The 26367-nt window shown below is 41.0% G+C and overlaps 2 protein-coding genes across 2 annotated transcripts in view; one reads left to right on the top strand and one right to left on the bottom strand.

Moving 5' to 3' along the window:
• Positions 1 to 1848: 1848 nt before the first annotated feature.
• tmem64 (transmembrane protein 64) lies at positions 1849 to 13772 on the bottom strand. Its single transcript, XM_080485700.1, has 3 exons — positions 12258 to 13772; positions 5488 to 5643; positions 1849 to 3280 (listed from the first exon to the last, which is right to left on the bottom strand). The coding sequence occupies exons 1-3, from the start codon at positions 12969 to 12971 to the stop codon at positions 3089 to 3091; spliced, it is 1062 nt and encodes a 353-aa protein (XP_080341826.1). The 5' UTR covers positions 12972 to 13772; the 3' UTR covers positions 1849 to 3088.
• A 3005-nt stretch (positions 13773 to 16777) lies between these two features.
• Positions 16778 to 26367, top strand: part of necab1 (N-terminal EF-hand calcium binding protein 1) — a 29178-nt gene continuing 19588 nt past the window's right edge. The window contains exons 1-5 of the mRNA XM_080485522.1: positions 16778 to 16936; positions 19078 to 19102; positions 21817 to 21925; positions 25824 to 25849; positions 26146 to 26243. Coding sequence (XP_080341648.1) covers positions 16847 to 16936; positions 19078 to 19102; positions 21817 to 21925; positions 25824 to 25849; positions 26146 to 26243 — 348 coding nt within the window. The 5' untranslated portion in view covers positions 16778 to 16846. The remainder of the gene's footprint in view (positions 16937 to 19077; positions 19103 to 21816; positions 21926 to 25823; positions 25850 to 26145; positions 26244 to 26367) is intronic.

Below are 26367 nucleotides of genomic sequence, written 5' to 3'. Positions count from 1 at the left end.
GAGTTCTGTGAGAAGTTAAAACGGTTTGATAAATGACACATGGGTTTCTTCCAAGTAGCATTTGGGGGTTTGTTCTGTTAAAGTGAGTGTAATCGAAAAAGAAATATCGGACCAAAAACTTGTAACAAATTCTGACAGGATTTATTTTCTCTTTCATAAATAACACTGAACAAGCATCGTACAGTGATAAATAATATTTATACACTGTAAAATTCTCTGTATTACAAAATACAGTATATGTGTAATGCACTTGATACAGACAGGGAAGTATCTTATTTCATAGCACCAGACATGACCTTAACGTGACCCCCGTGTCACACTGCCCGACTCTAGAACATTTCAGGTGTGCGGTTACATCTCGGATTCAGGTCTTGTGTGGGTGTCTATGAAGTATACTTCCCTTAGGAATCAGTTGTTGCATAACTAGAACTAAGTTAAGTAGAGCCCACCGAGGAAGAAACAAAGCCTTTTTTTTTTTTTTTGTGTGTGTGAGAAAATGAAATTTCCCACAATCTTGAGTCCCAGCTGAGAGGTTAAAATATGATGAAGTGACTTCACTGTGAATGTGTTTGATGATTTTTTGCATTTAAACACATTGTAATGTTCACTTTGGATCAGAACAGCTTCCACTCTGGTTTGGGAGAGCCTCCGCTGGGAGACGTTGGCAACATGTTTTCATCAACCAGACAACAAAAGCAAAACACACAAAGGAAAACGAATAAACAAAAAACCGCTCCGTACCGTGAAAACGTGAATTTCTTAAGAACTCTAGCAGCCATAAGACAGCGTCTCTCTCTCTCTCCTTGTGTAAACTTTCAATTCAAGTAAGAAAGTGAAAACGTGTCCTGGTGGTGAGAGGTCGTCGATACATAATCATTTTCAGGGATCTCCCAACGACGGAATCTGAACAAGCTGTTCTGATCCCAGATGTTATCGGTGTGGTGGCAGGCAGGGCAGCGCAGAAATGTCAGACGGAGGCAGCGGGAGGTAAAAGGCAGGTCGAACACTGGAACACAAACCTAGGAATGGTGACACTCAACCTTACAGTGACATATCCACCACTACATGCAGGTTTTTGTTCACTTCTGAAGGGGTTCACAAGAAGGTCGCCATTAGTGCGACTGAATATTTTCCAACAATTGGCTCACTAGTAGGATTTTGATCAAATATATATATACACATATATATTTGCTTTTAATTCTCAAACATTATTGCTATATTCAAACAGGAAGGGGCCCTCAAAACAACATTTAGCATGAAAATAGCTCAGAGGACTGACGATGTGGAATGTGTTTTACAAATATCATTTCTGGCTTTAAGGGGGGGGGGGGGGGGGGGGGAGACTGTGAAAAAAAAATTCAGATGACAATGTGTCGGCTTTACAAAACAGACTTTTTGTGGACAATTTGGGGACATAAAGATGGATACTTCCGTTTGTAGGAGCCCTTAATATTCCTCAATCAGCTTAGTCTGAGGAGCAGCATCACAAGAAATGTAAAAAATAAAAAGTCGTATCGCATTCATCACTTGAAGTCCACGTTTTGTTTGATTGTCAGTTTCTGAGACGCATCCGGGCTCGACGTTTGAGCAACCAAAAACCCCTTCCTGGTTTAACCTAATCGGTACGAAAAATAATGCTCGTCTGTTGTGTTCTGTGCAAAACAACCTACAGCATGAGAGCTTTGCTGTCGTATCAAGAGCGAGAACCCAAAAAACTGATCACAGGTAATGTCTACCATTAATGACAACTAGGTTAAGATAGAAAAGAAAAAAAAAAAAGTAGTAAGTCACGTGCAGCCTCATCTCAGGCGGGCCGACGACGTGCCTACGGTTTCATCAAGTCATGGCACATTACAAAATAAAAGCCTCTTTATTTCATCTAGCTTATTCATTATCTAGTGTGAGTAAAACAAAAGACGATACAGACTTAGGTTTCACTTGTTTTGCCTGCATGAGAGCATTTCTGATTAGTTTGGTTTCAGCACAGAAATATGACATTCATGCCTCTTCATCATCCCTCGATCTATTGCACTGAATTATCAGAAGTGATATTTAAAACTAAAAAATATGGAATAATCCTTTTCGGATAATCTCATTACCAAATGAAAAAAAGAAAAAAAGAAAAAAAAGAAAAAGGAATCGAAATCATTCTAACAATTGAATGGAAATCTTGACATCTGAGTTTTTAGTTCAACGTGTGACTGGTTTTGTCGCACAACGCCCGGCTTCGCCGCAGAGGAGCCGATCGCGCTGCACTTTGAACGTCCGGGCAGAAACATTCCTGAGTTTCCTGCTGTGAAACTTGCTCGCCGGGTCCAGCTGCTCACATCCAAACTGCACAAGTGTTTAAAATTATCTCCGGGCAGGCAAGACCAACTCAGCTGCTGTGGTCAGAATCCAGGAGAAGTCAGTCAGAGAGGCGCTCCCTCCTCGTTTCTCCAAAATAATAAGACACTTCCAAAATGAAGGTGTTAAAAAAAAAATAAAAATAAACCAAATCATTCAATCGAAAAAAAAAAGAATGCCCTCATTATTCTTTTGTGAATGAATACTTGATGCAGAAAACCAGACAAAAATGAATCTCGCATAGGTTGGGGGGTTTTTTTTGACACTGAAATGGAAAATGAATTCCTTGGTTCTCTAGAAAAGCTCCAGATTGCACATTCATAATGACGACAGGCAGGCGAGTGCCTCACTCACCACACCACCTCGGATAGCGTTAAACCTCGATGACGGCTTCTGGAAACATAATAAATGTCACAAAGTACCTTCGTTAAAAAGAAGAAAAAAAAAAAAAAAAAGTACCTCTGGAGATGATCTAGTACAAAACTGTTTGTCATCAGCACCATTTCTTCAAAAGGTGCGTGGTCCCATCGAAACACCGTACCGACTAAACATGGAGACTTTTTTGTTTGTTTGTTTTTTTCCCCGTCTGCCACGTGTGTGGTCAAAATGAGATGTCAAGACAAAAAATAAAAAAATAAAAATGCTATGCCACCAACATGTCCTGGAAACTGTCGAAACCGTTGAAACTAAAGCAGTTTTACAATTCACTGGGACCTCCTGCAGTCACGCAGCCGCTTCGGGGTCACACCACGTTGATGCAGTTCCCGCTGCCGGCCATGGCTCGCTTGCTGCAGTAGGTGAAGCCGGCGTGGTTGGTGGAGGAGCCGTTCATGTGCGACGACTTTAACTCCATCTGGCAGGCGGCGATCGCTGCGTTGAGCTCGAGCTGAGCGCGATGCACGACATAAAACATCAGGCCGATGCTGATGACAATCTGCAGTGCGGAAAGAAACGGTAACAGTGTTGGTATATAGAACTTTCTCGCTTTATTACAGCAATAAAAGCTCAAGGAGGGAAGGTCAAATACTTCTGAAAGAGAAATAAAAAGTATATATATATATATATATATATATATATATATATATATATATCAGTTTAATGTTTCCACTGTAGCAGATTTCTCCAGTTTGTACAATTTTAACGCATCAACTCCTCTCCTAATCAAACTTTATATGGGATATTTCTTTCACTTTTTACCATCAAATCTACCAAACAGAGGATTTTGACTCCTCAAGCACAAGATCAGTTAGCTGATGTCACTGTTATTTTAAAAAAAAGATTTACCAAACTATAGTCATAAATACTGCTTTATAAGAGTAAGAGCATTTTTTTGGTTAAACCTTTTCATCAACTCCAGCCATGATCAAGTTGATGAAATATCAGACCATAAAAAGGCTTTTAACCCTTTTAAAGTGTTTGATTACATCATGCTATCTTAGTTGAATTAAAAAAAACAAAAAACAAAGCAAAACAGACACACATAAAACGTTTTTTTAACTGCACCAACACAGCCACAAACAATGACCAGATGGCAAAAAAAACCGAATTGCCTAAATAAACCAAGATGTCCTAAACCGTACATGAAGCTGCATTCGGTGAGATTTGCTCAGACACTGGCTGGATATGCAGGAGGCCTGCGGTTTCGGTTTACATGGGAAGGTTGCCCACTGCTGTTGAAACAAGCGTCGCAGAAAAAAAAAAGGTTACAGCAACCTGGACGACGGCACAACCCAGGAACAGAGTCCTCTGCCTTACACGTGTCAGATGGAATATGTACCTTTGAGTTGTATTTGGGACTATGGAAGTCTTTCTACTGCTTTCTCACTAAATCTTCAAGACGTCACTTCAGCACAAATTCATGAAGAATTGTGCTGCTCTTTGTTTGCTTCCAAGTGGTTTTAATGAATTTCTTCTTAAATTGCATGTTGTTTTCTTTTTAATAGAATTTATGGAATCTTTATACATAAAACTATTGGCTCATAGGGGCACAATATCTTTATTTCATTGACACTTACAGTGCATTATGGGAGAGACAGATATATTAATGTAATAAGGTCAACATGGGATCCGACGCCAGGAGAGCACAAGTCATTCATAGTTGTACAAACAACAGATGTTTGCATGTCTGGTGTAAATGTCGGCTGGCAGCAGACACGAGCATGCCTCTGCTGCTCCTCCCCAGATCTTCTCATCCTGACCGACCGTCTGTTTCTACAGCCAGTTGTCCCTTTCAAACAACAGGGACCAGTCCAGCATGAAACACCGGTACAGCCGTATCCTTAAACTGAACTTTGACCTCTGACCGTTAGGACCCGGTACTATGCTTACACAATAATGACCTTTGAGCCCTCGGCAGTTGCCAGGTTTAAATGACTCAACAGGAGTTGGAGTCGTGGCGGCAACTTCAACTGAAGTGTGGGAAGAGTCTGTAAATCTGCCAAGCGTTCATCACCACTCACTCAACTGCACAATGAAGGAATGATATTTCAGAGGAGTTGAATTCTGCTCGACAGGCTGGGTTACGTGCCTTAAAAAAAGAGCGCATCTGTTCACAGGGTGGGACCACACCCCTGAAATAATGGGAAATGTTTTGTTTGTCAGAGGGACATTCTGTTCCCTAATGTCTCTGTTGGCTTGACTTCTTATTCTGAGCTAACTCAATATTGAGACACCAGTTTAATTACCAAACAAAATGCTCATCCTGGAAGTCTCAGAGCTAGACGGTCTGCAGTGTTTAGTCTCTGTGAGCTGGAGGCCATCATGGTTGCGTGAGTGGAAGTTATTCCCTTTCTCTTATATTATCTTACCTATTGGGACACTGACGGGGTATCAGGTTGTAGTTTACTCCGTATGTTTGTCCATGTATGTGGGACAACAGACAAGTTACTAAGAAAAGGTGTAGCCAAGCCATACTGGGATGAATTAGAAGTGTGTTGCACTTTTTCTGATCGCCACAATGGAGAACTTTACCAGAGTAAAGTTGTTGAGTTTTGATTTGAAAGTTAGTACACACAACCATCTGAATACATATACAGACAGTGCGATTGACTGGATGGATTGTCATAAAACTGTACCACGGGTTAAGAGGTTTAAAAGCCACCGTTTTGACACTTTATGTATTTATCATCTCTACTATCTCACCTGGAGGCTGAAGACAAAGTAGCCGCTGACGCTTTGCTCTGCTATGACGTCCTCCATGGTGCGAAGCGTGGTGCCCAAGTAGGAGTTAAGAAGCTGCGTGGGCAACAGACCCACGGAGGAGGCCACCAGGTAGTTTGGCAAGGACACATCTGTGATCTTCAGATGGAAACACAAGAAAAAAATGTAAAATCTTTGATTAAAATGCAAAAAAGAAAGAAAAAAAGAAGAAGAAAAAAAAAAAACACAAGCAACTAAATACTTGAATTTGTGAATATTGGGTGAAAAAAATGTACGTTGAGAACATTTTTCAAAAGGTACATCTGTCATCCATCCAGCTTATGGCTCCCGGCTGATTATGGACGAAGACAGAGTACGCCACAGTCAGTCGCTCACGGGGCAAACACATAGACCGACATTCATTTAGAGTCACCAGTTAACCTCAAAAGCATGTTTTTAGACTGTGGGAAGAAACCAGAGGATTTAGGAAAGAAAAACACGCGTGAAGAGGAAGAAGGATGAACGTGCACGGGAAGGTCCCAAAGCCTGAAATAGAACCCGAGTCCCTCTCTACTGTGAGACTGGAGTGCTAAACTGCTACACCTCCGTGTGGCCCTTTTCTAATCTACTGCCTCTCAAAAACAAGCGAGGTGACTGTGTCAGGTAATTGCTTTCAGGTTCCAAAAGCAGCAGCAGATACTTCACTTCTCTGGTGAACTAGATTGTATTTTAAAATGGGCTGCAATAACATGGCAGCGAGTCAAATAAGCTGTATAAACACACAATGTAACTGAAAAACAACATGTACTGCTATACCTTCAGAAAAATTAACCATACGGGGATTTTACGAAGCAAATTGGATCATTATACTGTGCTGTGCGCAGAGAGCACGTTTCAAGAACTTCTCCTGTTGTAACCCCCCCCCCCCCCCCCCCCCCAAAAAAAAAAACCGCCCACACACACACACACACACACACACACACACACCTAACTTGTTTCTCTACAATCAGATACCATCTGAAACAAGGGAGTGTTTTAAATGAGATCGCGACTTCAGGTTTATCAGGTCGATGCATTTTACAGTCACAGGAAGTGTGAATTAAAAAAACACTGAAATATTTGCATTGCGGAAAGAAATGTCATCAATTGCTTTGTGAGGCGTTCTCAACCGTCCCTCCGTGGACGAGCTGAAGAAATTTACCAGAAGAAACAAGAAGACACAGAACTTGATCAAAGTTGTTTGGAAACATGATCTCAATGCCAGCTCCAAGACATTATTCCATCGATCAAAAAAGAGATGGAAAGTTTCTACTGGAATCCGTTTTGTGAAATCAATGTGCATCTTTTTCTAGCCAAGACTTCAGAGTTCAACATGATAGTCATTCGGTGTAAGGGCATTGTTACGAGTCCTGGTCAAATGGATTCACGCTGCTTCACTCGTGATTCATTTCTTCCACTGGGGCTGTCTGGTACTGTGTGCTCCGAGCCTGCGTCCCAATTATTCTCTGGGTGCCTTCCCTCCAGTTTTATTAAAATCTTTAAGAAAAGTACAGTAACATGATATTTCTAAAAAAACCAGAAGTGCAGATCCCTTTATTTAGGGCCACATTAATAACAACTAGATCCACGGGATGCTGATTCTGCTGATCAAGCGTTTCTCGGCACCATCTGCTGTAACTACCACGAGCGGCGACACATCATCGCACCTCCTGCTCTGCGTCTCATTTCATATCTTGGAACGAGCACCTAAATATAAACAAGTCTCCATGTTGCCGTCACCCTTGATCCTTTGATTAAGTGATGACATAAGCCGCTGTGTGTCTGTGCGAGGATGTGACCTTGGCACTGTGTGCACTGTGACAACACGGTGGCTGATAGTGGCGTGTGTCCGGGGCGATGCGGTGTTGCTGCAAGATATTCTCTGTGCCAAAAACCTTATCGGGGCTCGAGACCATCTCTGCGAGAGCCAGCCCAAGCGGTTCGTGGCAGTGATAAATCTTAAGCCCCTCTCCTGCTATCATACGACACGCCGATAAAAAGCCTTGCTTACACTTCATAGAGCGCAGGCATTATCAAAACCTCATTAACCACACTCATCTTGTTGTCTTGACTGTTTTCCCTCTGTGTGCTTTGCCACGCGAGCAATAATTCATCCCTACAACCGTGTAACGGGGCCTTTATCCCTTTAAGATTAGCACTGATGTGTCCATGCGATGTTTGGTGGAAACCCCTTCAGCTGAGACATGCGAGAGCTACAGAAGTGAAGGAATGCAGTCTCTTTCTCTCAGCTGTCATCTCCCGGGTTGTGAAGCACAAGCCCCTTTCTGAAGTCTCTTCCCACCCAGGCATCTCGTGTTTGCAGCTGTCTTATACGCGACAAGACGAGGACTCGTCGATGGTATTTTTATAACCGTGCACAGAATTCCCAGTGAACCTCCCACTTACTTGTGCGAGCCTGTGTATCAAGATCATTTACAAATTCAAGTGAAAAACTCCCGGTTCTTTGCCTGACCTGATTTACTGGGAGCAGCAGCAATGCAGGTCCGACTTTGTGCTCATAAACAAAACCGTAAGTAGGGTATCTTGACGGCGTAGTAAATTTCAGGATGGCTAATGCGATGCAGTTTTCTTTCTTTTTTTTTGGTTTATCCAACACACACTTATTGTTTACCCAATGTGATGAAGGGCGGAGCATTGTAATTAAAGGTGCGATAAGCGGGATCGCTTGTAGTAAATCACACAATAAAATACCAAAACGTCTTGATCAGCTCTATGTGAAGGTAACGGGGAACAAACAGATCGTAGCATCAGTGGTGGATGATTATGTGCATTTCATCCTCAGTCGCTTCACGTTTGTCCTGTGCCGTCCCAATGTTGCGTTAGCTGCTGCAGTCTCCGTGTGGTTTTAGGTTACCTGTTCTCATGTAAAACCGTCCACTTCAGCAGAAACAAGCGGGTGGTACGTTGAAATGTAGCCTCAACGGCAGAAAGTGCTTACCAAGGGCACAGCAGACAACCCATCATTCCACCGCGAGCCAGTACTAACCCACCCACAGCTAGTTTCACGTTTTAATGTCGAGAAGAAGATCACGAAGACACAATATCAGCTCGGCTTAAACCTGAGACCCCAGATGAGATGAATCACGAGCCTGAGCTGGGTTGAGATCTCGCTGGACAGAGAGGGAGGCAGGTAGAGATGGGGATTCAGCTTATTAACCTGCTTCTGTCGGGGCTGCTGTGACTTCTAGTCAAAGTTTATACTGTGACATTGACACTGAGGTCTGTGTGACAAGATGACAGTCTGATCTTTCTCCACTTTGTTTAACCTTGAAAGCTGGTGTGATCGGTAACTTATTGCCTTTTTATTTAAACACTACGGCTGTTTATGATCAAAACATGCTGCAATAGTAAAACTAATGAATCACCTTAAGCCTGTGCCATCTCTACCACCTGAACCATCTCTATGAGTGCCTGCTGCTGCTTCTTCCATTCTTGTTGGACTGAGGTTTCCTTTCATTTCAAGTTATTTATGAGTGATCACTACAAAAACGATGCATATTGCATTGATGTTGCTGGTTTCATCTTCTAACGATATGGCAGCAACAAATTGAAGTTTGTTCTTTTGTCGAGATGACATTTCAATCTAGTATCCACTCATTCCGATCTTCATCTTTAAAGAAAGTAGTTTGCTTGTCAACATATAAAAGCCTCACTGAAAGCAGCCTGCTGAAAGAAGCAGATTGAAGAGATGAATCAAGTGACCTCATTCCCATCATCTCATACTTTATTGTGACACTTAATAAAAAAATAAAAAAACGCGAGGTAACTTTACTGAAATTCGATAAAAGTCAAAATGAAAACTGGTGTGAGATTTTAACCAGCTCAGCCAACTGTAGTTAAAAACGACCGATTATGTCCATAAACCTGTAACCTTAAAACAACAATGGGTCAAATATTGACAGGCTTTCAAAGACAAACAGCCGTCAAAAGCAGAAACAATCCAGCAGAAATATGACAAATTCAAACTGACATTTAACAAAATATGACCCACTTTATGATTTAGCGGCTTCAAACTCAGTCTGTTCGGTTGCTTGGATTTTTCTTGTAAATAGCAACTCGGAGCAAACTCATATCAGTAATTTACAAGACTGTCAATTAGCTCGTGCTGTAAAATGACCCTGACAAACTGCCAATGACAGTGGCAGCAGCTGCGCCGCCCAATGTGGAAAGCCTGTCCCTTTGACTGTGACACCTCATTTTCACCTCTTCACGGAGAAACGACAAGTTAAATGCCGTGATAACTATTAAAGCTTCACCGCGGATCCTGCCACAAGAGGAACATGACAACCTTTGGAATCTGAGCTATGCCCCAACCCTGGAGCCTGAAGCCTGAACCAATGAAGAACAGAAGCCACTGAAGGCAGTCGGGCACAACAAAGCCATCTGTTCGGTTTTATGGCGTATGTCCTGCTCAACAAAGTCCATTATCAGGTAAACTGCTAATCACAGTGTGGAAATAATGCACAGTAATAACGCCAACATTTAGTGTCACACGCTCTCTTATAATGCAGAACGACAGTACTACGAGGTACCTCTATGACGGTGTGAATAAGAACAACTTTACCTGGGTTTAACTGAAACGCCATACCATAGAGTTATTTCAATTTGAGTGTTTTCAAGTCGGTAGTTTCCAAACGTGTTCACCCAATATTGAGAAAATAAACTCATCTTCCATTTGAATAACAGATTCTGAAGAGCACCTCGACTCTCAGTCTATTTTGGGCGTTTTTGTTGGTGCCAAAATCTTTTAGCTCTCCACTCAACTGTAATAATACAGCCCAAGTATTTGAATCAGACTGTGCTCCTCAAATACCAGCCTATCCGTCTACATACAAGTGCAGCACAAATGCTTACTCCTGCAGCGATGATTGTACCTTTGAGTCAGATGATTATTGGGATGACCTCATATGACTATTGCAAAATGACCTATCCAAAGGTCCAAAAGGTCGTCTTCACCAGTATCAGTGCAGATATATTTATGCAATTCTGATATGTGCATCAATATAAAAAAAATCAGTGTTGCACTGCTTTGAACCTGAGTCAAAACATTTGCGTCAAACCCTCCCAATAAATGGAGTGACGACTAGAAAACTCCACTGAGCGCAAGATCAGCATGTTGGTTTTCTTATAACATGTAATGAAAATGCTGATGAACCCCGATTTCCATTTAATGCAGCAGTGAAAAAATTTGATCTCACATCCGTGAAGAATACAACACTCCTTTGTGCAATATGGAAATGTCAAAAAAAGCCACACAGTCTATGTAAATGAGTCACCCAGCAACCTGGCTGCTTTTGCATTGTACAATTATTGCACTTCTGAAACACACATCATTTTGCTCTTTTTTTTTTCTGCTTGAAGCTATAAATGCCTTTCAAGCTCCATATTGCACCCACTGCTTTGTCCTTGTACTTCTGTTCATTTGTGCTTTCAACAGTATTTTAGTTCTCCTTAAAGTTTTTCCCCACATCTCAGGGAGTAACTTCCTCAAAGATAAATGATAAAATATGAATGACTTTTCATCCATTTACTCAAGCTGTCCACTGGAGTGGGAAAGGTTTTTGAAAATGGTTGTTCAGTGTAACTAGAATAAAATAGAAATATTTCTTATTTATCAGCCTTGTCAACATTTTCATGGCAGTTCTGTTTTGTGGTTTTTCTTTTGTACCAATGTGAATATCACATGTCTGTACACTGTTTGATCCTGAAAATAACTGAGGTCTTACTGCAGCTGATGCACACGATTTCATCTAATTCAGTATAATACAAGAACAATGGCAATTTTTCATTTTCCTTAGACTGATGTGAGATTTAATTATCCACTAAGTCACCAGGTAAAAGGCCAATTACACACAAAGAGGATCAGCCAACATATTTTCAGCTTCTTCTGTAAGACGATCGGACGTCATACAAGTGAAGAAAATGATTGATTGATGTTAGTCGGGTTTGTTCTTTTAACAGGCATCTACATACCAGAAGCTACATGTTCAGGATCATCCGCAAGCCATTACGTAAAATTATTATACAATAAACTCAATTTGTATTTTGCTGAGCTGATACGCTAAACCTCTGAAGGCTTTTCCCATTTGGATGTATCAATGAGTTCACAGAGGGGTAATCAGCAGTTATAAATTATTCATATGCTGTATGAAGGTCAAGGTCCTCGGGTTAAGTGTAAGAGTGCAGCTGAAAGCCATATCAGGACACTGCATAGCTTTGCAATGGTGGGTGAGGGTCACGTGTTGGTTGGTGGGTGAGTTCAGAATCACAAAATACGTCTACACATTAGTTTATAGTGCCTTCTTATCAACAGATGTCCAATGTACACTGAGCTATCATTTAAACTAGGTTCCCTTTCTCTAGAAACTCAAACTAGATTTCACATTACAGCTGCAAGAATTTGGTGTGAGAAACACTGATGTAAGAGATTCATAACAAGGTTTATTGCTCCAGCTTGCTCACACTAACTTGTCGTTCCTGACAGTTTCCGGACATATTTTGCTCTCCTTTGAGATGTACAGGCTGCAAGACTATCACCACCTCCTAAAAGCAAAAGGTCACAGGTTTATTTGTCATGTGTGGACGTGCCTTGCTAAACATTGTTCCAGTAGGATAATGAGCTTTGCTCATTGATTGTCTTGTGTGGTGACACTTGAGTTTACAATCACTCATCTACGACCACCCAAAGTGAAATAAGATTTTTTTATACTCACCGAGAAAACTGCATTTTGGAGCCCAAAGGGTATGGGGGTGAGTCTTGCTAAGGCCACAATTTTGAGTCCACTTCCTCCCTCCACCACGCGTATGACAGCACTGAGCTGTTCGCTGTTCCCAACTTTGTTCAGCACCCAGTCTGACAATAGTCGTTTGCACACCAGGTGTGCCACAAAGGTCCCTATTAAAACTCCCACCATAACTAGTCCCATGCCCAGCACAAAGCCGTAGAGGTAGCCAGCAGCCACATTAAGGACAATATACCCCCATCCACATGGGAAAGACACAATAATCAAACCAACTATGAACAGCATGGCTCCGACGAGGCTGTCCAAGCTCTCCACCCAGAGCAGGAGGTCCTTGAGGTATTGTCGCACCAGGGCAACGGATGAGAAGCACACAGCAGTGAGGATGCATGCCAGCAGGGCACTCTTGAAGCAGAAGGTGGTGATACAGCACGGATGCCTGAACTCTCCACTGCTGCCGACGGAGGTCGTCCCTCCTGCCTCACTGGTCACCTCAGGGTCCCCATCTGACTTCCCCAGGCCGACCCCTCTCTCATCGAAGGCGCTGCATATTAGGATGTCGATTTTGTCACAGTCCTCTGTGGCAGTCCTCTGCAGCCAGCGGTTCAGCTGGATCTGCGTCTTGCCTACTGCATGCTTCACAAGCTTGCTGAAAAGCTGCACGGTTGTGGCCCCTGACATTGACATGTTGGGCCCCCCCCCCCTCCAATCAGCTTGGGGGGACCAGCAGCAGGGTTCACGGGACCTGGAGGCAGCTGTTGATGCTCACGGTGTCCAGATAACCTTTACATGGAGGACAGGTCCATTGAAAAAAACTAATGATAAACTTTGCAGAGGATGACTTCAGCAGATGCAACCCATAATGCCTGTGTCACTCTGCCAGCAACGCTGAAGCGAGAAACGGGGAAGATGTGTCGCCCTGCTGGTCCATAACAAAAAGCTCTGGCTCGATTACGCTTATCTTGGGTAGATTAGTTGGTCAACATGCCAATGCAGAGACTTGAAGGAGCCAATTTTGTAATCGCTGTCTGAAACACTCGCCATATTCACAGTTGTCATCACTCCGCTCCGGACAAGGTTGAATCGGCGGATGGAGGCGGCAGTCCGGGACAGGAGCGACGGCAGCCGCTGGAGGACAGGAGCGGGAGGATGAAGAAGAGAGGAGCTGCTCCGACGTCAACTTTTATCGCTCCCGCAGCGTTTCCATCCGGCTAGCGCACTAGCATAAATCACTGCACGGCTAACTCACTAGCTCGCGGCTGCCTGGAGAAAAGTCCGACGTTGCATTTCCAGAGACTAAAACCTCCGCAGCTGGCCTGCAAGCGTCACTTTCTCCGGACACAAGGAACTCCAGAGTGCGAGCGTGAATGTGGACGCGAACCCTCCCAACTGGCTGCTTGTTGTCCCCCGGACTGGGCGCTGTTGTTCCTCCGTCTCCCTCCTCCTTCCACGGACGCTGCTGTCTCTCTTAAAGCCACTGTTTGTGTCCCAGAATGCCAAGTAACCCCCCGACACGTGATCCGCCGTGGCCGGCCCGACCAATCACAAGACACCGGGCTGCGCTCGCGAGATCCTGCGAGAATTCATGACAAGTTTGCGATTGTTATATTTTTTCGGTTATTTTTGTGAGTTTGTGTTAACTGTCAGACACAACCGTCCTGGTTTTAATCTGCATTACACGACAACAAAATCCACATGTAAATCCTCCTCTTGGACTATAAAAACACTCTCCTTAGACATCTGGCAGGTTGCTCCCAAACACACTTGAAACGGACATAATAAGCATAAACAAAAATCAAGTTTAATTATATAGCACCATTTAGACACAAGGCAATTCAACGTGCTTTACAATGAAATCAAAGACATACATGAAAACAAAGTGATTAAGAACTATAACTTTAGGCACTTTAGATTATGAAATACACTAAACAACAAAGCGATTAAGAAAGGCATGCAAAAGACAATAAAGTAAGAATTTTATTGAAATAAAGGTAACTAAACAGGTACAATCTATTATTTAATGGAAAGCTCGAGTAAATAATAGTGTTTTAAATCTTGATGTAAAAAAGGTGTGTTAGCAGTTTTCAGGTATTCGGAAGTGTGTTCTGCGGGTGAAGAGTGTCGAAACTAAAAGCTGCTTTACCTGTTTAGGGACTCCGGAACCACTTAGTAAACCTCTTACTGAAGACCCCAGGCATCTGGATGTTTCACATTCTCCAAATAAATCTGAGACGAGTTTCAGTCCAAGAACCAAGATCGAGAAAAATAGCAACATATTAGTTATTCAGTTTTTCTTAAAAGAAAAAAAAAACACTTTTGTTACACAATGTAAAAACACAAACAGATAGTTAGATAACTGCTGATGGTGCATGAAAGAATGATTCAATAATTAAATTATTCTTCTCAGTGGAGCTGTGCCTGTAAAATGTTTCATGCCACTGTGTTTCTGAGCTGGCGTTTGTAAAAGTTATTTCAAAAATATTATTAAGAAATAAAGAAAACATTAAGTTTCAACCATTAACAAAACATGATCTTAAGAAGTTAAAAACATGGAAAACATCTGGTCTTTTGTCATATTTCAATGTTTTGAGACACTGCCTTTCTGATTTTATGACTTTATGTTAAAAGGATGAACAATGAAACAAAGGAGGCTTTGTATCTGAATAAATATGGAGTTTCAATGTTTGATTTAAACTCTGGAAAAATTATCTTTTCATGTTTGCGATAATATATAACAATGCCTGAGATCCAGCACTTCAGTGAGGTTGTTGGAAGCACAGATTATTCTGCCATTGGAAAAACTCTTTCGTTGAGTAATTACACATATTCGCATGCTTTTGCCTTTCATCGCACACACCCTCAGTAGAGGAAGACTCACCACAGGCTTATCCGACCTGGGTGTGTGGGTTTTGTGTGGTTGTCGTCAGGGTGGAACAGGTCTATCTGTCTATTGTGATATAACTGGATTAACGTTGTCAGGTTCCACATCACTGTGCTCCTATTTTCACATTTTCGTAATTTCTTTATAATTTTGATATTTTTTAGTTTTATTGATGTATAGCTCTGGGGCAGTTTTAATTCAAACATTCATAATTATTTTTATCTAACAACTTGCATACTTTAGATGATCTATGTATAATGATAAGCACACAGCAGTGAGGATATGTATGTAGCTACATAACCTGTCATAATGTCATAATATAATTACAACTGACTCACAGGAAAGCAATGCCTCATGTCACACAAACTCTTCAGACATCATAGCAATTGAATCAGTTGTGTCATAATCAACAAAAATCTTACATAAACAAGTAACAATAGTTTAATTAATGTAGTTTATGTATTCAAATAATTACAGTGTTGTTGATAACATGAAGTATTTAAGGGAAATTCATAAACACGCTTTACGTCAAACAGAAACAAAAACAGTCCTCAGAAATTGCTTTATTAAAGTGCCAGTCTTTTGATAACTGCCTTCACGTATGTTTGTGTACTACACTAATTCTCCACGAGATGGCGCTGTCGTACAGTCCAACACTAGACCATGGGTCTTGGAGGGTTACGCCACCTCACACTCAAATTTAGTTTATGGGATGGATTGTTGCTCCTCAAACAAGAATGAATTTAGACTAAAACAAATGTGATTAGTCGGTCCATCCCACCGTCCTGTGTGCCTCCTCCATCCTGAGTGGCTGCAAATATTTAATTTATATATTTCAGCTTATAGTTGGTATTGAACAAAACGACAGATTTAGATTTTGTCAGACCGTTTTTGTTGCTTCATAATCATCATTATTGACGTAAAAATCCTTAAAATGATTTTTTAATTAATATTATAATTTTTTAATTTTTAGTAAAAAAAATTGTGGGAGGGGGTATTTGAGCAAACATTCAGAAACCAACCAGTACGTTTCTCTTTTTTAAAAGATGGGCCAGAGGGTGGTGTTATCTATTCAGACTCAGTCTTGACGTCTGAAGCGACTCAGTGAAGCTGAATTGGCCTTTTATCTATTCTTTGTGTACATTTGACAAAAGTTGGGCTATAATTAGGTCTGACTTGCCCTGTTTGAGTTGCTCATTTTGGTTTTCACTGTAGTTCTGTTACCTGAACATGTACGTGCCCTCATATTGTTGAAATATTACATTTTACTTTCTCACATTTTTAATTGCAAAGCAGAATAAATGTCAGATAACGTAGGTACATGCGTAATATGAGTAATCAAAAAACCTGAACATATCAGGATGTGTGGTTGTATCCCTGTCAAAATAAAATCTCTTGTTATTGTATTCGAGTTTTTTTTATCATTATTTTATGTTGCTGAATATAGAGTCATGTGAAAATATATTTCTCAATATCACCTCTGGAGTATTAATATTATATCTGAGCTCAAATATGAGAGCCCATTTTGACACGTTGGTTGGGGGGTGGTGTTTTATTTTCTCTGTCATCCCCTCTGTGTGCAGTGGTGTTGAGTGTCTTCATCTCTTTTAGTGAGTCAGTGCTCAGATTGGAGGCTCACGGGTTCATACCTCTGCAGATTCCAGCTGGAGACACATTGTGAATGATGGATTGTTCAGAGGAGGTGCAGTCTGTGTCCGAGGAGCCCAGCGCTGAGATGGAGCTTAAAAAGGGAATGTCCATCTTCATTGATGTGAGTGTCTCTTAACATTTCCTTTGTAGAACAATCCGTGAACACTTTTAATCTCAGATCAAACTGCAAAAACTCTCATGCAATGTGTTATTACATGAGTTCTCTGTATTACTTTAGCAACCATCCATATTCCAGTCAAGCAGATTGAAGGACATGCAAGATGTATAATATTCCACGGATAAATTCACGTTTAGATTGCAGTTTCAATGATTTCCTCAAAACGTGTGTGGAGGGTCTTTTATCTCAGTTACAGTCGATTCTTCACATAGACTCAGTTAATTTGCTTTTTCTAACCTTTGCTTCAGTTATTTTGTGCCAGGATGTCAGATGCTGATTAATTGTTGATAATATACCCCGTTGTTACTTTTTTTTTTTTTTTTTTTTTTTGACTGAAATTAGTGGAATAATTGTTGCTGGATCTAATATTTAGGGGAAAAAACCAAACGTGGAAAATTGTGAAAAAATATCTAAAAGATGATGCATCAGAATAAGTTTCCTTTCAGCACATAATGAGGTGAGGACACACACACACACACACACACACACACACGCGCGCGCGCGCGCACACACACACACTCGCGCACACACGCACGCACACACGCACACAGTGGTTGGTAGATTTTTCAGCTAATGATCTTCCTCCCTAGGACCATTTCTCAGAGGCTTCTATACCTCTGCCACTTCCTCTCAGCCACCTCCTGGTTATATTCCCCTCTTTTCTTCAGCTTTCATTCAGTTGTGATGTCTTAACCATGGACCTGAGTGCTGCCTTCAGTGTTGGAGGGGCGACAGGAGAGGCTGCAAACACACAAATGAGAGTTGTTAAGAACGAGAGGCTGATCAAACAGTCCAACAATGCTCTGTCTGGCGCAATAAATGACACTGCTTTGTTTTCGAACAAACACATCTCGTTCTCTGTGCATCAGCCTCGGCATGCTGTGTATTAAAATACACGTGAAGCGGCCAATCTTTTCTGAAACAGTTCATTTATTTTTATTTTGCTTTTGCTTTTGCTTTTGGGCTGCAGGAGTCCCACTGCTCATATTAACAATTCTTTAGGATAATTAAATCTGCAGGAGCAGATTTTCTTTATGGCAAGTATCAGTAAGCTTGTGAAAATATGAATTTGTAAATACAAATCTATCTATCTATCTATCTATCTATCTATCTATCTATCTATCTATCTATCTATCTATCTATCTATCTATCTATCTATCTATCTATCTATCTGTCTGAAAAATAACCGATATGTTCAAACTAGATACACTATATTGTCATCAACACACCATTGTACATTAGTTACAGAAAGATGTTAAATATGCCACAAAACTTAAATAGGCTACACTAGAATAACACCATAATTTGTACCTGTATATGTATTAAGAATATTAATGAGTTCAAACAAGAAAAATACCTGTACATGTGAGTATGTTTTTAGTGATCTATGTGCATGATTATGTCAATGTGCACCATTAACTTGAGTTATTCACTTTAATTAGCTAATTAGAGATATTACAGAGAAATGCGTAGTATTGAGAGAATGAGGACTGGGCTTTGAACACAAGTTTTTGGACAGCAAAACAGAAATGAAAAAAAAAAATAAAGTGTAAACATGAAGACTGAGCAGTCTGCCAAAACATCGTGGGTGGAGTTTTTCTATTCATATTCGTACTTTCTCGTCTCGTCGTCTTGGAAAATTCACAAACATGGATTTTATTTTTTTTTGGGTTTGGACTCTGATCTAAAATTAGGATCTTGTGGATATTGATTGATCCTGTTGTGCTGCCTGTTTGGATCCTTCTTCTCCTTCACATGTAAAGATATGACAACATGAAAATGTGGGTGATCCTATTCTGAGGTGGTTGATGCGCTCGTCACCGTCACACCGCCTTTCATGGCCTGCCTGTGGACTCTGGGACAGCACCATCAATTATTTAATGACACTGCTTTTGCAAATGTGATTCAGCCGAGACACACACACACACACACACACACACACACACACACACACACACACACACACACACACACACACACACACACACACACACACACACACACACACACACACACACACAAACACACACACAGTCTTTAGCTTTGAATAACCTCTTTACCCTTTCTTTCCGTTCTCATTTCAGATATTGAGGAGGGCAGATAAAAACGGTAAGTAATTGAAGAGCCATCGGATCTACAGTCACTTCCTCATTTTGTCCTCAGCGTTATTCCGGCCACTATTTCTCATGAGCGAAAACAGATCCACTTTCTCAATGAAATTCTGATCATGGCTCTCTGCTGATACTCTTTCAGTTTCCATGGAAACAGGGAACTGACCATGCCCATTGATCTGTCTTATCAGAGCAATAATAAAGTAAAACCTCAAAAATGTGTACGACCTGAAGATGTTATTATGAAGGCAGTCTACAAATAAAATGACTCAGAAGTGCTTCAAAGGATGTTTAATTCTCTAAATATTTCACCTCCACATGTATGTATAAACGTAGGGCAGAAAATAACAGAAGAGCAGGCAAATAAAAGAGTCAAATAAAAGCTATCAACCTCTGCTCTCACTTTAATGTCACTAAAGTTTTGCATTTCACTCAACGAATGTACAGATTCTTACCTTCTTGGGTTTATTTGGGAGGCAAATGATTCTGTGCTCAGCTCACTATCTCAGCATCAATTATAGGTTTTTTATAAGAAGCCACAGCTTTATGTAATGACCACATAAATGTGTGAAGAAATAATACTCTATGGATTGAGATGCAAAAATCTGTGAAAGACATTATTACCTCTTTAAATCTATTGAATCTAACTTTTTAAAGTTTAGATCTGATTAAGAAAAACCTCTTTTATAAGAGTCTTTGAAAAGATTGATAGCAGCATGCAAATATTTAAAATAGTTTTTATCACTTAAATAATGATTTTGAATCTTTCGGCTGTGTTGACTGCGCCATTGGGGTTGTTACTGAAGTCATGGGATGTTTCAGGTCTTCCAACATTACACACCTTCGCTCAGGTGACCCAGTTCGGGTTGACCCGACTCTGGCTCGTGCCCAAGCAGCACCGACCCACAGATCTCTTCCTCTGAGCTGCGGCCATCTGGAAGCTCCTTCTCCCATCTCCATAGTGGAAATCTTTCCCCTTTGCTAACCCGGTGATACTCGTACACTTATAGATCTGACCCACTCCGCCGTGTTTGTATTCCTCTGAAGTGCCCCCTCCTGCACTGCCACACTCGTCGTCCTCTCAGGAAATCATAAGCTCCTATGGGGGCACCTGGTTTGAAGCAGCTCGTGTCAGCACCTCATTCAACCTTAATTCAGTTGTTGTGACATGATCTGGGACCTTGAGCCGTCTTTCCAGATCAACTCAGAGGTTACAGTCCAGTGTGCAGGTGAGCCGGCGGCTCTGCTTGCTCTGTTGAAGCTGATTATTTTGTGGAGACCGACCCGCTTGCTGTTAGTCATGCATTTAAAATGGACACATGCTCCACAAAAAGAGAGATATTTGTTTGCTTTCTTTTGGACCAAACTTTTTTTTTTTCATCAGCTATTTGCCAAGTCTCAGAACAACACAATTGTTTTTCATCTAGTTAAAGTGTGGAGCAATGATTGTATTTGGAGATGAGACCTGGGTTTGTTTGTTTGTTTGTTTTCTTTTGTGTGTGGCTGAACCCTGACAGTGACATTTTGCTTGGAGGTAGCGCTTGTCATACTCTGCAACTGAACAGGTAGAAGCTTTCACACATTTCAACATTCCGAGTCTGTTTTTGTTGCCAGTGACTGAATGTCACCTCCAGAGCTGTCAAACCATGACATGTCTGGGTGTCAACTTGAAGCGGTTGAGATACAGACAGTCAGCCCCATTTCGTTACATATCGAAAGGCTTCATCACACGGACGGACCCTAATCCAAATCTCCAGAACTGTTCAACATGTTGACAGGCTCAATTGTCTGTTTCATAACATTTCCACACTGCGACTGACGTAAGGTCTTGTCACGCAGCATGTGGAGAAGTCGTGCCACATGTTGGTTTTTCATGCTGTACAAATGGCAGAACTAATATGTCAAGCCTGTTTCATGCTTATTTCTGGGCCCATCGACCGTGAGTCACTGCAGCCGCGATTTATGTACTTGTGCTCCTTTCTTGTCTCGTTCTCGCTCCCGTCTATTGCAAGATGACAGTCGTACTGAATGTCACCTCCAGAGTGGGTCAACAGTGAAAGGTCAAAGATCGGCTTCCTCTTGTCACACGAACGGAGAGACATGTCTGGAGGCAGACAGGTTGTCAGTGGTTTGTTGTCTTCACACCGCTGGAGGATATTTAATTTGGAGCTCCTCCTTACTGTTTGTTTTCTCCTCATGAATATTTCATGGGACTTTCTATTCTATTCTCTGCAGAACTCCAAAGCATTAAAAATGACTGAATACTGAGCTCATCATCAAGTTAGTCTAGTGGAGCAAATGCTGATGACCCTGTGCATTCACACAGTGCTGTGCGTGAGAGAAACAAACTAAATGCTCTACTGTATAGTTATTTTGCTCGGTTTTATTGTTCTGTTTTACATATTTAAATGAAGCTGATCTGCACACTTCATCGGTCTTTTCACCATTCTCGTCGCGACAGTTCATTATGTGATTTATAATGTCTGCTCTGGCCAACGTTGCCTTCGCATTTAATCAGAACTGAATAAAGTTATGTAACCAACTTCCTAAAATAATGACCAAGAATTTTTGCTCCTGATAGAGAACAAATGTTTTTCGTGTCCAACACAGCCTCTCAATCATTACACTGTAAATCGTTTGATCTGATTAGCAATTCACACACAGGATATTTGGAGTGATTCCATATTGAGATGATTTGTGCTTTGCCCACAGATGACGGGAAGCTGTCTTTTGATGAATTCAAGTCCTACTTCTCCGATGGAGTCTTGACAGCTGACGAACTGAAGGAGCTCTTCCACACAATTGACACCCATAACACAGAGTAAGTGAACTCATCGCTTCATTGTACTATACTTTTGGTTTTTTTTCCCCCTAAAGAAGACAGAAGGGAGCTGTGGCTGCAGCAGCAGCGATAGTCAGTGGAATTTATTCAAACGCATAACTATTCATTCTATTTAAATAATGAATCCACAGTGTTTGTTTTACCTCACTGAAATTTTTAAAATCTTCTTTTACATGTTTCTCATTCATTACTCATTTTGCTTTTGAGAATGCTCACATCCAGAAAACCAAGATGTATCTGGACATGCACAGATCACCCATAGAATTATGCCTAATAATTGTTCTTTATATTGAGCTGTTATGCACTGTGTATCTTGACACCTTTCAGTCAGGACCAGCAGTGACTTCTGCAGCAGAATGTTTTAATCAAACCCCACGGACCAGCTCACTTTGCCCACGTGCATCCATGAGCCTGAGGCGGGTTCATTGCTTTTCCTTCCATTGGACTACAATAGAAACCAATACATGTTAGGGAAACCCGAAAGAGCTGCAGTTCTGGAGATGTTAAATCCCAATCTTACCAAACTCGCTCAGGTTCTCATGCTTTGCTCTTTTACCGGCTTCCAACACATCAAATTTGAGGCAAAACTGTTTACTTACCTAATGAATCCCACCTACAAACAAGTGCCATTATAAAGAGGTATCCTATTATTAGGTAAAACCACGTAGAAAAGCGAAGCCAAGATAGCAGCACAAGAACATAGTTACAATAATACACACAAACAACACAAATACATTGAGTCACACACTCATAGAACAGAATTAAGGTTGTGAGTTTTGATAGTTTCAAGTCTTTTAGATGTAATTTTCCTGTTGAGCCGAGCTAAACTCGGCAGTCCACTGGGACAACTCAGAATTATGGAAAACCTCTGAATGACACTTAGTCTTGTCTTCTGAACTGTTAGTGCCACAGTTTGATGAGAATTGTTTGTTCCACCGTTGGCTCGGGAGAGTGAAAGCAGACCCAGCTGAGGCTGCGAGCTCCTGTTTTCTCTCTGCAGGACACAAGAGACTCATTGTCAGACACACTTCTCTGTTCTCCCATCAGCTGCTTGTCTCACTTGTAAGGATTACAGCTGCGGTTTTATGGTACAACATTATTTTTAGGCTCTTTTGCATCATGATTGTTCCACCTCTGCCTTACATTTTTGTCCAGTTACCATTGGATGTTCCACTGTACCGTGGAATCCAGGCAGCCAGCCACAAGTACATCCAGAGATTTTTTTTTCAATATTTTGAAGCAAAAATGGCAAATGAACAGCCACTCACCAGTTGTCCTTCAATCAGTGCAGTGAGCTCTGTGGACAGTAGATAAGAATGAGGTTTAAAGCATTTAGGGTGAAGTAAAGTGACTTACTAGCAGTTTTTCATCTTCCTCTTGCGGGAATTGTACAGTATTGCGATGTCTTGACCTCATAATGGTCACTGTTGTGTTGTTGTTGGAGCAATCCAAGCAAAATTGAATTGAACTGATCTGATTTGTCGTGCAAAATAAATGCACATATTTTCTTGAATTCACAGAGACCCTGCTCTCGTGTCAAACCTTCACATTCAGCTCTCAGTAGCGGAAGCTGGTAATTGAGTAATTATAGCAGGATAATTGTTGTCACCAGTGTCACCTGAGGCAAATGGTTTTGTTTGATTTTATTAACACTGCTTAATGAACATCCGTATTATGATGTTCACTGGAATGATTACTGCAGGCAATGTGTTGATTGTGTTACATCCTTTACTGATGTAATTAAAGAGTGTTTCACAATCAGAGAACATCATGGCTGGAAGCCATTGTAGCTGAAGAAATTGTCTTATAGACTAACAGTCCCTTCCTCTAAATAGCTGCTTCTGCAAGCGTAGGCTCACCAGGTCATCACAGCGGAGATATTAAAGCTTTTAGCACTCAGCCTTGCGTCATGTAACGATCACCACTTTTGCATTCACATCCATCTAAACCAGTTAATTTCCCAGTTGCATTAGTATTATCTGAGAAGTTCATTTGCAGGGATTTAGTTTTTGAATGACTAGCTGGGTTGGTTTTTTTCAGTCCTGCAATTGAGTGTCTTCCAACAACCAAAAACAGTGATTCGTGTTTTAATGATGAATATAGAAAGATGTGTTTTTCTTTTAATCTGATCATTATTACCAGATTGATTTCATGGATGCATCTTCAGTTAAATGAAACAGCTCCATTTAAATAAGGTTTGAGTATTAGCATGGGCACACACTTTTCAATATTTCTAGAGATTATCCTCCCAGCCATCCATCCATCTCATGTACCGCTTTATCCACCTTGTGGCCCAGAGGAGGCTGGAGCCATTCCCGGCTGACGCCGTGGGCAGGTCGCCAGTCCAATTCGGGGCAAACACAGAGAGAAAAACAATCACTCACATTCACACCTACGGGCAAATCCTACTTCAATCAAACGCATGGACTGTGGGACAAAACTGGATTAACCCAACATACGCACAGGGAGAACATATAAACTGCACAGAAAAGCCTCATATGGAAATATTGTGTGACTTCTCTTGCTAAACAAAACAGCTCTCTCAATCATAATATTTTAGATTTATGATCCTTTGGTCAGAAAAAGATAATTCTATTGAATTCATGTGTTGAGTAATGTTTGCCCTGCATCCACAAAAAATGTTTTATTAACCTGGAATGTATGCATGGAGTGAAAATGTTTCTCAGTGTCATTTTCTTATAGACCTTTACATTTGTTAATAGACTTTATGAAGTACTTTCTCGTCAGTTTGCTTGATGGATGCGTGAATTCATTGTCAATTTAGAAATGTGAATAAATTCACAATCAGATGTATTTGTATCTAATGCTCAACATGCACCTGTATCCCAGTCACTTCTGCCATAATGACTGTGTTTAATTGAGAATCTTCCACATAAACGATGACTGTAAAGCCAGAAACGAACACTTATTCCTCTGTGCCAAATGAGGAAGGAACTTGGAAGACAGCAAAGTTGTTAGAAAGTAATTTGGAAGTCTCCTATTGAATCCTGTATTGATCTGAGAGTGAGTCACTGATCTGAAAGGTCTGTCTGACAAGGCTATGTCAGGTTATGGTCGAAAACTGAAAGACCATTCAAGTACTTCATTAAATTCCAAAAGGACTACAGGATATAAGGCATTTATTTTGTACATCCAGACAATGCCATGAGCAGGTAAAGGATTTGAAATCAATCGAACCCATTATGTGTCATTTCTTAGCAGAAATTGTCCGAGTTTAAAACCACATACTATTTAGTATCTGACCTCCGTCTCTCTTTCCCTGTTCACGACCGTCCTCCATTGCTCTAAGTGTTTTCCGCTGTTTGGACCAAATGATTGCAGCAGTGTTTCTCCCATGTGAAGAGCAGCTACGGTTTGAATGGAGCTAAAAAACGATGAAATTCCCACAGGTTTCCGTTCCTGTTACAAGACATGAGATGTGTTGCTTGTGTAGCTGACAGCTCGATGCACCGCTGATACGATGTCTTAAGCGTTCATATTTTTTCCCTTCAACACTTTAGCGTGTGACTCCTGTTCTATTTGTGTCTTTCTCATCCTGATGCAGATATCCTGCACAAAAATACACCTCTTCAAATACATGTATTGTAAAAAGCCAGTATTTCTGATCACTTCCCAATAAAGAATTTCCTGTTAGACACATTCGTCTTTTATTCACCTTCTGGGGGTTGAAACTCATAAATAATTCAATTAGTAATTATTACATTCAATCAGTTCTGTATGCAATCACATACCTATTCTTCAAATCAGAGTCTGCACAAAATTTAATAATTAGACTTAACACTGCTTTAACCTTGAAAATATCTTGTTTCTTCAGATTTAAAAAAAAAAAATCCTCTCCCTCTCTTTTGCTTTGCAGCAACGTGGACACGGATGAACTCTGTGGTAAGTTCACTCTTGCCGTGAGGCAGAACCCCTTTAGCTATTGTTTCTAAAAACCTGTCATGTTTCCCCACATTCTGGAGCAACGCAGACTCAAATGCTATTCGACAATTTCCCAGCATAAGGAAAGAAACATGCTCTCTGTGTGACCATAACCCCTACAGGCTGAGTGACCGAGGTGTCACACCAGTGCTGCTTCAAAAAACACCTGCAGCACTGGCCCAGTTGTCCAACTCCAAAACATTTCTAAATTCAGCTTCTTCTTTTTTTCTTTGCTTTTTGGGTGGTTTGTTGTGAAGAATACTTCTCCCAGCACCTTGGTGAATATGAGAATGTTCTTGCGGCCTTAGAAGACCTGAATATGTCCATACTGAAGGCAATGGACAAAACCAAGAAGGTAAGATGATAAGAAACACACAACTTGACACTGAAGGACTGTTTCCTTTAACAGTATATTAATTCACAATGGAACATGATATCCAGTGTTGGAGGTGAGACATTTTACCATTTCATCAAAAATA

Source organism: Lipophrys pholis (assembly GCF_963383615.2).
Source record: "Lipophrys pholis genome assembly, chromosome: 17".
Taxonomy (NCBI): Eukaryota; Metazoa; Chordata; class Actinopteri; order Blenniiformes; family Blenniidae; genus Lipophrys; species Lipophrys pholis.
This window is presented reverse-complemented; position numbering and strand designations above follow the sequence as displayed.